The sequence below is a fragment of the Drosophila teissieri genome, chromosome 2L (genome assembly GCF_016746235.2).
Source record: "Drosophila teissieri strain GT53w chromosome 2L, Prin_Dtei_1.1, whole genome shotgun sequence".
Classification (NCBI taxonomy): domain Eukaryota; kingdom Metazoa; phylum Arthropoda; class Insecta; order Diptera; family Drosophilidae; genus Drosophila; species Drosophila teissieri.
In genome coordinates this window covers 2,809,629-2,818,197 of record NC_053029.1, presented here as the reverse complement: position 1 = coordinate 2,818,197, position 8,569 = coordinate 2,809,629, and the positions used below count along the sequence as shown (strand labels likewise).

The window sequence follows — 8,569 nt, the reverse complement described above, 5'->3', positions numbered from 1 at the left end:
TACACAGCATTCAATTTCAATCGGTTATTCAAATCTAGGCCTACTTTCACTGGTGGCAATTTGGCACAGGAAACTACTGTGTGCCAGTTAATGTGCCCTAACTAATAGTGCCATCACCTTGCAGTCCTTTACCAAGTTAATTGGAACGGAGTAGGCGAGGATCCAATGAGTTCCGGCCAAACATGGCTAGTGCGTAGTACTAAACTTCGAGGTAACGAACACAGAACCTTAAAAACACTCGGATAAAAACAGATATGAGACAGCAACAGTTCAAGGATGTGTCCACAGTGCGCATCCTGATGTTAGGCGACAGAGGTGGGCTAACATGAATACATCTATCAACTGGTCTCAATAGTGTTTGGTTCGTTTAATTGCAGGTGTGGGCAAGACTAGTTTGACCAATTTGCTAGCCACTAGCGAGATTACGCCCACTCCATCCTCGCGAACCGTTGGCAAGGACTCGTGGCATGTCCAGGTGCGGATGCATGAGTATCCCAATCCGGTGAACTTGCCGCTCACGCCCTCCTCCTCGGAGGGCTCCGAGAATTACCCGTATCTGCGGAGTACGCCCACCACCAGTGATATCCTGTACTTTGTGGAGTTTTACGACCTGAACAGCGATTGGCGCTTGCGCCGCCAGCAGCGCGATAGCTTCTATAAGAATATAGACGGCATTGTCCTAGTGTACAACCTGCTAGACCTTAGCTCCCAGGACAGTCTGCACGATTGGCTGTACGATCCGTTGCGCCTGATCTGCAAGCATCGCCATCGGCGTTCGCGTTCCATTTTGAAACATGTGCCAATTCTGGTGGTGGGCACCAAACTGGATAAGTTGATCCGGCGACCAACGCGTCGAAGCGGCAGCATTGCCCACCAGCTGGACGCCGACGAGATCTTCGTCAACTGCCTGGATCCCGAGAGCTTTGCGGACAGGAGCCGTAATCAGGGCAAACTGCGCGGCTTTCTGAACCGCGTCGTCGAGTTTAAAGTGCGATTTCCACTGTTAAGTTTACGTCAGATCTCACCTTCTATTTTTTAGTTTCCTATTAAGTTTTTAATAATATTTATGGAAAAAATTAAGAAGTATTAAGTTTTTCTAGCGGATGGTAAGTATGGATAAGGACGTCTTATTTGTGTTGGAATAAAGGCATAACGGTCTGTTCTTTTAAGGATTTATGTACTCGGCTCAGGAAAGATACGGATTAGATACACTGTGTTTAGTATTTTACAAAATTTATTTCAATAATTCTCTTGGAGCTTACAGTCCACTGGTTTATAAATGATCTTGGATCTGCTAGCCACAATAGACTTCTTATCCTGGTGGCCACTGCATCTGGCGGCCGCCGAGGAAGTGCAAATGCAAGTGGTAAACGGACTGGGCGCCGTGCTTGCCATTGTTGATGACCACGCGGTAGCCCTCCTGTAGGCCGAGATCCTTGGCCACCTTGCGGCCCACCAGCATGAGGTGTCCCAGCAGATCGGTATCTCCATCCTCCGCCAGCGAGAGTTGGGCAATCGGCTTACGCGGGATCACCAGGAAGTGGGTAGGTGCCTGGGGGGCCACATCGTGGAAGGCAACGCACTGGGGAAGATTGGACGGGTAAAACCTGGTGCAATATGTGCTTCCAACCAAATGGACCGTTATCTCACCTTATCATCCTCGTGGATAAAATTGCATGGGATCTCCTTGCGCAAAATCTTGCCAAAAATGGTGTCTTCACTGGCAGCTGCCGATTGCGATTTTTCCACTTCGCTCGCCATTCTAGCACTGCAGGTTGCTAATTGGCGAGAGCTGCACACAAAATACAGTATATAATCGCGGCACTTTAGATAATTAAGCGAATTTCGCACGAACTTACCTGAAAACACGAAAGAAATTCCGGCCGGTCGACAAGAACATCGAAACAGCGCTGCCAACTGGGTTTTTAAGCAATCCACACAGACCGGCAAATTTAGCGTATTTCAATGCTCACACCTGCGTTCATTAAAATGTTATTTATTATTTAAAAAAAAAAGTAACAAATTATTACAGGGCAATACAAAAGACTAGTGCCATAGATCACTTTACTTAATTAGGGCTGTAGGGCCAGTAAAAACCGCATAAGGCGCAGGTGCACATAGGCGGACTTTGAACCCTGCTGCAACATATGGAAATCATAAAGATCTTCAAACCAGTAAAACTGCTCTGCTGACGCGAAGATCAAGTTCCTCCGTGGCAGAAATTGGTGATATCAGTGCACTTTTGTTATCCGCAGAATCTTTGGGGGAAATCAGCACTTTGTGACGTAATGTTGCCTCTCTCCTTATCGCTGTAGTATGCTCAAGATTAGTTCGAAACTATCGGCTAGGTGCAAATTCCAATAATCCACTTGACTTGCCAGGAAGCAACCCTACTAGTTCCCAAATCGAGCAGCTGCCGGTGTGAAGGTGAAGGAGAAGCAACCTGTAGCCATGACCACCACGGAGAACGTGTCCACGGAGCGCAAGGCGAATCCAGTGAAGTCCTTCCTGACCGGCGGATTCGGTGGTATCTGCAATGTGCTCTCTGGCCATCCACTGGACACCATCAAGGTGCGCCTGCAAACTATGCCGCGTCCGGCGCCGGGGGAGCAGCCCTTGTACAGTGGAACCTTTGACTGTGCGGCCAAGACCATCAAGAATGAGGGCGTCCGCGGTCTGTACAAAGGTATGTCCGCACCGTTGACGGGCGTTGCTCCCATCTTCGCCATGTGCTTCGCCGGCTACGCGCTGGGCAAGCGGCTGCAGCAGCGCGGCGAGGACGCCAAGCTAACCTACTCGCAAATCTTCGTGGCCGGCTCCTTCTCCGGCCTGTTCTCCACCCTGATCATGGCGCCCGGCGAGCGCATCAAGGTGCTTCTGCAGACGCAGCAGGGCCAGGGAGGCCAGCGCAAGTACACTGGCATGATCGACTGCGCCGGCAAGCTCTACAAGGAGGGTGGACTACGCAGCGTCTTCAAGGGCAGCTGCGCCACAATGCTCAGGGATTTGCCCGCCAACGGGCTGTACTTCCTGGTATACGAAGCTCTGCAGGATGTGGCCAAGGCGAAGTCTGAGACTGGCCAAATTAGCACTGCCTCAACGATTTTCGCCGGTGGAGTGGCCGGCATGGCCTACTGGATTCTGGGAATGCCAGCCGACGTGTTGAAGAGCCGCCTACAATCGGCTCCCGAAGGCACTTACAAGCACGGTATCCGCAGTGTCTTCAAGGATCTGATTGTCAAGGATGGACCGCTGGCCCTGTACCGCGGCGTGACGCCCATTATGCTCCGTGCCTTCCCCGCCAATGCTGCCTGTTTCTTTGGCATTGAGCTGGCTAACAAATTCTTTAACATTGTGGCGCCAAATTTCTAGTTAGTGTAATAAAGCTAGTGCCTCGCTAACGTGTTTTTATATCTTGAACGAAAATAGTTATTTTTATGTGCACAATTGAAAACTTTGGAGCTTAACTAAACCTAAACGAAGTATTGGGGCTTGCGCATGGTGATGCCATGGTCCGCGAGAGCCGGAACCAGGTCCTCCATGGCCAGCGTGTACTTTCTATCCTTGGGGTTCTTCTTGTCCTTGCTGGAACTGTGTCCACTGGAATGCTGGATGTTCGTGGTGCGCGTCTTGCAGTGCTGCAGTGCGTCGTTGGCAATGTCCGAGATGAATTTCTGCGCGGACACTGAAATGAGGCGCACTATTTTGGGGTCCACTGTGCAGAAGCCAGCCTGCAGGTTACATGGAATATCAGTAATGCGCTAATAGGTAGAACATGGTTATAACTACCGTTTTCAGGGCGTGCATGGTGAGGGCGTCTGGTATGGCTGGCGTGTAATCCTCCAGCTGCTTCATCAGCTCATCCATCTCCGCATCCTCCGCTGTCGCTGGCACCTCCTCCACTTCCAGTTGCTCCTCATCGGAATTCAGGTCGGACTGCAATGCTGGCAAATCCGTCTCCTCGTCCTCGGTATCCGTGGCCGATGCCAAAGATTCTGCGGGTGTTATGTTCATGTCCTCGCCATCGGAAGCCATTGTTTTCCACTTATTTGTTATTTATTTCCAAAAGTTAGTTATCTCAGCTGGCTTGTATGTATGTATGTTGTATTTTAATCGATTGCGATCCGTAAAAAGAATCGATTGTACTGGCCGCAACATTTCGCTTTCCGTGTTTCGAGCATCGATAACGAGCATCTCCCATCACTATTTCTGCGCTGTTTAATTTGTATTGTACTTTTCTGCGATGGTGGGCTCCAATTTCGGAATTATTTACCACAACAGCGCCGGTGGCGCAGGCAGTCATGGAAACCATGGACAATCCTCAGGAGGAGGGGGCGGAGGAGATCGGGAGAGGACCACACCAGCTTCCCATCTCAGCGACTTCATGTCGCAGCTGGAGGATTATACTCCATTGATTCCGGATGCGGTGACCTCGCACTATCTGAACATGGGAGGATTCCAGTCGGATGACAAACGCATTGTTCGGCTGATCAGCCTTGCCGCCCAGAAGTACATGTCGGACATCATCGACGATGCACTGCAGCACTCGAAGGCCCGCACCCATATGCAAACTACCAATACACCGGGCGGATCGAAGGCCAAGGACCGCAAGTTCACCCTGACCATGGAGGACCTGCAGCCGGCTTTGGCCGACTACGGCATTAATGTTAGGAAAATGGACTATAGTCAGTAGTTAATGGCAGACTAAGCCTTATGTTAGTACTAGTGCTTTTATTCTCATTAAAAAAAGGATGTATCTTAAATATAGATTTGTGTATATTTATTGGGGAAGTCGCAATGACTTACATGTATGTATTTTAAAAGAATCCGTTTAGTAATAGGGATTTAAGTCCATAATCGAGCATATACAAGGTAATTTGTTTAATAATGTTATACAAAAGCTATTAACTAGGCTGTTAATACTAAGTGCTTGTTTACTGGCATGTAATAAATTTCCTGAAACTGCGAGAGGTTCCTCCAGCCACCCGGAACGCCAGGACTCCCGTAAGTATGGTGACCAAGTAGTTTATCAGCAGGGTGGTCGTATAAAGCTCATTGGCATTGAGCAAAGTTATCAGGGAAACAAACAGGTGGCTGCCCACCACATAGCCTATGTGGATATAGTTGTTTGTGTCGAATGCGTTAAAGAATATGACGCTCCAGAAGGTGTGCAGCAGGATAATCGACAAAGCCTGGGCAGCCGAGGTGACGAAGAACAGCTCAGTTCCGCCCTTTAATCCCATGGTGCCGGGACCACTCTGGAAAACGAGATAAGTAATTACTCCGAGCATATTACGTATCTTTAATGGACTCACCATATCAGCCAGCACATTGACCAGTGCAAACATCCCAGATATAATGCCGAATCCCAAGCCGGAGACATAGGCCAGGATGTGCTTGTTGTCCGTCACTCTCGTGTCCTCCGCCACGGCATGCAATCCCTGCTCCGTGCTGCGCAGGATTCTGTAGATGATGTAGCGGAAGCCCTCCTGAAAGCACACCGAGAAGACCACGCCGAAAGCCAGGAATTCCTTCAGCGGAATTAAGGCATACCACAGGGAAGAGATCAGCAGCGAAAGCAGCCAGAAGAATGCCGCCGCAATCAGAATGATGATCCGCACCGGGTCATTGGCGATGGTGAAGACGAACAAGGCGAAGGGCGGTCCGAAGGCGATGAAGGTGCAGCCAAAAAACTCGGGCAACGTCATCTTGTCTTTGTAATATTCCTGGTTTTTCTTTTCCTCAGTGGGTGTTTTGGTTTACTTGGGAAGAGGAAGCAGTTTCGCATAGAGTTGCCAGACTTTTGCAGTGCTAATGGGGCTGCCACACTGTACAGTTTGATAGTGTACATACCCTACATCGATTAAGTAGATTAGATTGTGAGTCAAGCTAAAGCTTTCTAGTTTTTGAAACTGTGAGAATTACCCAATCTTTAAATCTTAACTTAAGTGTACTGTTACATACCCTTGGCTTTAATTTACTTACAAAATCCACAGTCGCGCCTTTTCGGATGTTTTCGACTTAAAGACAGAAAGGGTATATTAAGGTCGCTTTTAAAGTTTTAAAGTTTTAAGGCTGCCAGATTGCAGAACACTAATGTTTTCATACCCTACTATATGGACACTTTTATTTAAAATCTAACTTGTTGCTTAAGTTATTTATCAGCACATGATATGTTTTTGAACTATAAGAAACGAAGTTTGCTGAGTAGTTGTTATTCCATTAATGGACTTATTTAATACATGTTAAAGGGTTAGATCATAGTTATTATAAGTGTTCTCTAAGAGCCAAACCAGCGTAGGGTGTTCCAGAGGTCGCCTATGCGGAATTCACACGCACAAAACAAAGGCCTCCGTCCCACTTGCAATGTTTTTGTTTGGGGCGGAATTAGTCACTGTAAATTGACTGAACTATTCCAACCGCATAATCCGCCGTAAACCAGAAGCGAATTGCAAGTGCCCAGCTGCGGATCGAAAACAGCAGTCCAGCGAGAAATCACAAAGAGATTCATAGAACCCATATGCCCAGTGAGCAAAGTGAAACCTCCAATTAGCAGTTCATCGTTCATTTGGGGATCTTTTTTTCTCCGCCAGTTCACGCCGTGATGGCCAAGCGCCCGCCACACCAGCCTTCCTTCGATGGGGAGCCACCCGGTCCGGATGAGCTGGACAGTCCAGCCATCGAGGCGGCGGCCCTCGACATTCCCCCTCCCGAATCAGATAAGGCGCTCCAAAAAGGTTTGTATAACCATTATCTCACATTCAAAAACTATGTAAGTACAGTGAAAACTCTCTAAGCTGAACATTGTCTATATCTTTCCAGGTGTCTGGGAGCGACCCACTACTGCTGAGTATAAGCCGACCACTGATGGGAGCACCGTGCTCCGCTTTGACATCTTGCTGGCCCACATAATGCCTCCCGATGGCGAGGATGTGAAGATCAAGCGGTTCGTGGTCTATGAGCTTACTGTGAAGCAGGATGGCGCCACGGAGGACACTCAGCCGGCAAAGATTGAACGCCGTTACACCGACTTTCGGGAGCTTTATCTGGGCCTGAAGCGGCAGCATCCGGCGGAAATGGCCAACAAGTACTTTCCAGCCAAGGTATTGATGGGCAACTTTAAGTCCGAGCTGATTGGCGAACGGAGTGCGGCCTTTGAGGCGTTCCTCACGTATGTGGCAAGCCAGGCGAAACTCCGGGACTCGGAGGACTTCCTGCGCTTCCTGCAGCACGACGAACTGACCAGGGCGTGCCAGTTTTTGGATGAACGACGTAACGAGATGGCCATACCCATTCTGGAGAACTGCTTTCGCTTGCTGAACAAGATATACATGAATCGATCAAGACCGGTGCTTTTAATACTCTGCCGTCTGGTGGCTGCCTGCACCTCATCCCCAGTGCCTCATCACGCGGCCGAGAGGTGGGCCCTCTTGGCACTGAGTCGCTTCGAGACGTTGTGCGATATAGATCTGCTGCCGCTGTACATTCCCCTGCTCCACACCTGCGCCCACCTGTGGTACGTCCAATCGTTCCTCCATCTAAAATGGAGTATCTAAATGTCTTATCCTTTCAGGTGGCAGCGCGGCCAGGACCAAAAGCCGATCACCGACCGACTGACTGACATGTCCAAGCAGGGCATCAACACAGCGAACATCGAGAGCCTCATGCAGGCTATTCATAAGATCGATCCTCGCACTGAAACAATTTGAATCGCGAATCTCCGCTGTAATTTTCATCCATTAGTTTAATATTTTGTTCTGTAGTCCTTAGCTGTCAGGCGGAAAGTGCAATTAGATAATGTGTGCAATTAGTTTTAAGGTGAAAGGAGTATTTATCAACCTTTAAGGTAGCGGTCATATTTACCATCGCTGTCCTCCACCAAAGTAGTCCGTTTTTGCAAACAGTGTGTCACAAAGGCCCAGCCAAATTAAGCCAACAATTTTAAAAAACATGTACGTTTCTTAGTTTGAATGTTTAATTCGTTATTTCAAACCTGTGATTTTCAAATTAAAATGTTAGATTTTTAGAACTAAATCGATGATTTTCCAATAACTAAACTAAAATTGGCTCTTGTCTACGTACATAGATAGCTAACATTAATATTGCGACTAATATGTAATCCGAAACAAGAAATTTATGTTCGTAACGTACTGCTTTGGTAACTTAAAGGTTAGTCTAAGCGTATTTATGTTTCATGTTACGTATTGTTTGATATCTTCTCTGTAGTTTGTACCCAATGGGAGTTGTGACTAACCCGTGCACACTTTTTCCGCAACGTAAATCACAAATGTATTATCGAAAGTCAATGACGCACTGTCTCAAAATCCATGCCTAGTATTCCATATCAGCCTGAAGAAACATCAGACAAATCGAACGAACACAGCTCCCAGAGATTTTTTTTCCAGCCCAATGCCTTGTGATTGCTTTTTTCAATAAATAAATATTATACTCAAGTGTTTTTCTGAACAGAAAACGTTGACTGGCGAATTTGGTCAATTAAATCTAAATGGTATATATTTAATGGTTTGCTTTATGCCTATGTTTGTTTCTGAGTCATTTTAGGGTTTAA

At 47.6% G+C, this 8,569-nt stretch overlaps 7 protein-coding genes across 7 annotated transcripts; 4 read left to right on the top strand and 3 right to left on the bottom strand.

The window, feature by feature from the left end:
- Positions 1-95: 95 nt before the first annotated feature.
- LOC122611832 (rab-like protein 3) lies at positions 96-1,039 on the top strand. The gene is made up of 2 exons (XM_043785172.1): positions 96-315; positions 378-1,039. Exons 1-2 carry the CDS (start codon positions 255-257, stop codon positions 1,037-1,039), a joined length of 723 nt encoding a protein of 240 aa, XP_043641107.1. The 5' UTR covers positions 96-254.
- A 177-nt stretch (positions 1,040-1,216) lies between these two features.
- Positions 1,217-1,975, bottom strand: LOC122621936 (histidine triad nucleotide-binding protein 1). Its single transcript, XM_043799958.1, has 3 exons — positions 1,860-1,975; positions 1,651-1,792; positions 1,217-1,582 (listed from the first exon to the last, which is right to left on the bottom strand). Exons 1-3 carry the CDS (start codon positions 1,898-1,900, stop codon positions 1,313-1,315), a joined length of 453 nt encoding a protein of 150 aa, XP_043655893.1. The 5' UTR covers positions 1,901-1,975; the 3' UTR covers positions 1,217-1,312.
- A 38-nt stretch (positions 1,976-2,013) lies between these two features.
- LOC122621904 (congested-like trachea protein) lies at positions 2,014-3,426 on the top strand. The gene is made up of 2 exons (XM_043799925.1): positions 2,014-2,314; positions 2,382-3,426. The coding sequence occupies exon 2, from the start codon at positions 2,452-2,454 to the stop codon at positions 3,370-3,372; it is 921 nt and encodes a 306-aa protein (XP_043655860.1). The 5' UTR covers positions 2,014-2,314; positions 2,382-2,451; the 3' UTR covers positions 3,373-3,426.
- Positions 3,404-4,109, bottom strand: LOC122621926 (transcription initiation factor TFIID subunit 10). The gene is made up of 2 exons (XM_043799947.1): positions 3,790-4,109; positions 3,404-3,731 (listed from the first exon to the last, which is right to left on the bottom strand). The coding sequence occupies exons 1-2, from the start codon at positions 4,033-4,035 to the stop codon at positions 3,474-3,476; spliced, it is 504 nt and encodes a 167-aa protein (XP_043655882.1). The 5' UTR covers positions 4,036-4,109; the 3' UTR covers positions 3,404-3,473.
- Positions 4,110-4,174: 65 nt separating this feature from the next.
- On the top strand, positions 4,175-4,763 carry LOC122621942 (transcription initiation factor TFIID subunit 10b). The gene has a single exon (XM_043799972.1). It carries the CDS (start codon positions 4,244-4,246, stop codon positions 4,691-4,693), a length of 450 nt encoding a protein of 149 aa, XP_043655907.1. The 5' UTR covers positions 4,175-4,243; the 3' UTR covers positions 4,694-4,763.
- Positions 4,759-5,798, bottom strand: LOC122621915 (gamma-secretase subunit Aph-1). The gene is made up of 2 exons (XM_043799935.1): positions 5,316-5,798; positions 4,759-5,258 (listed from the first exon to the last, which is right to left on the bottom strand). The coding sequence occupies exons 1-2, from the start codon at positions 5,706-5,708 to the stop codon at positions 4,935-4,937; spliced, it is 717 nt and encodes a 238-aa protein (XP_043655870.1). The 5' UTR covers positions 5,709-5,798; the 3' UTR covers positions 4,759-4,934.
- Positions 5,799-6,268: 470 nt separating this feature from the next.
- Positions 6,269-8,430, top strand: LOC122626145 (sorting nexin-21). Its single transcript, XM_043806294.1, has 4 exons — positions 6,269-6,527; positions 6,594-6,737; positions 6,823-7,516; positions 7,574-8,430. The coding sequence occupies exons 1-4, from the start codon at positions 6,521-6,523 to the stop codon at positions 7,707-7,709; spliced, it is 981 nt and encodes a 326-aa protein (XP_043662229.1). The 5' UTR covers positions 6,269-6,520; the 3' UTR covers positions 7,710-8,430.
- The last annotated feature ends 139 nt before the right edge of the window (positions 8,431-8,569 follow it).

What these genes read in the sequence shown, in the direction of transcription:
- LOC122611832 (XM_043785172.1), top strand. Translation starts at nt 255, where the DNA reads ATGAGACAGCAACAGTTCAAGGATGTGTCCACAGTGCGCATCCTGATG. An exon ending in CCTGATGTTAGGCGACAGAG is followed by an intron (nt 316 to 377) that starts GTGGGCTAACAT and finishes GTTTAATTGCAG; the next exon opens with GTGTGGGCAAGACTAGTTTG.
- LOC122621936 (XM_043799958.1), bottom strand. Translation starts at nt 1,900, where the DNA reads ATGTTCTTGTCGACCGGCCGGAATTTCTTTCGTGTTTTCAG. An exon ending in AATTTCTTTCGTGTTTTCAG is followed by an intron (nt 1,793 to 1,859) that starts GTAAGTTCGTGC and finishes TTTTGTGTGCAG; the next exon opens with CTCTCGCCAATTAGCAACCT. An exon ending in TTATCCACGAGGATGATAAG is followed by an intron (nt 1,583 to 1,650) that starts GTGAGATAACGG and finishes AATCTTCCCCAG; the next exon opens with TGCGTTGCCTTCCACGATGT.
- LOC122621926 (XM_043799947.1), bottom strand. Translation starts at nt 4,035, where the DNA reads ATGGCTTCCGATGGCGAGGACATGAACATAACACCCGCAGAATCTTTG. An exon ending in CCATGCACGCCCTGAAAACG is followed by an intron (nt 3,732 to 3,789) that starts GTAGTTATAACC and finishes TGTAACCTGCAG; the next exon opens with GCTGGCTTCTGCACAGTGGA.
- LOC122626145 (XM_043806294.1), top strand. An exon ending in AGATAAGGCGCTCCAAAAAG is followed by an intron (nt 6,738 to 6,822) that starts GTTTGTATAACC and finishes ATATCTTTCCAG; the next exon opens with GTGTCTGGGAGCGACCCACT. An exon ending in CACACCTGCGCCCACCTGTG is followed by an intron (nt 7,517 to 7,573) that starts GTACGTCCAATC and finishes TTATCCTTTCAG; the next exon opens with GTGGCAGCGCGGCCAGGACC.
- LOC122621942 (XM_043799972.1), top strand. Translation starts at nt 4,244, where the DNA reads ATGGTGGGCTCCAATTTCGGAATTATTTACCACAACAGCGCCGGTGGC.
- LOC122621904 (XM_043799925.1), top strand. Translation starts at nt 2,452, where the DNA reads ATGACCACCACGGAGAACGTGTCCACGGAGCGCAAGGCGAATCCAGTG.
- LOC122621915 (XM_043799935.1), bottom strand. Translation starts at nt 5,708, where the DNA reads ATGACGTTGCCCGAGTTTTTTGGCTGCACCTTCATCGCCTTCGGACCG. An exon ending in TCAATGTGCTGGCTGATATG is followed by an intron (nt 5,259 to 5,315) that starts GTGAGTCCATTA and finishes CTCGTTTTCCAG; the next exon opens with AGTGGTCCCGGCACCATGGG.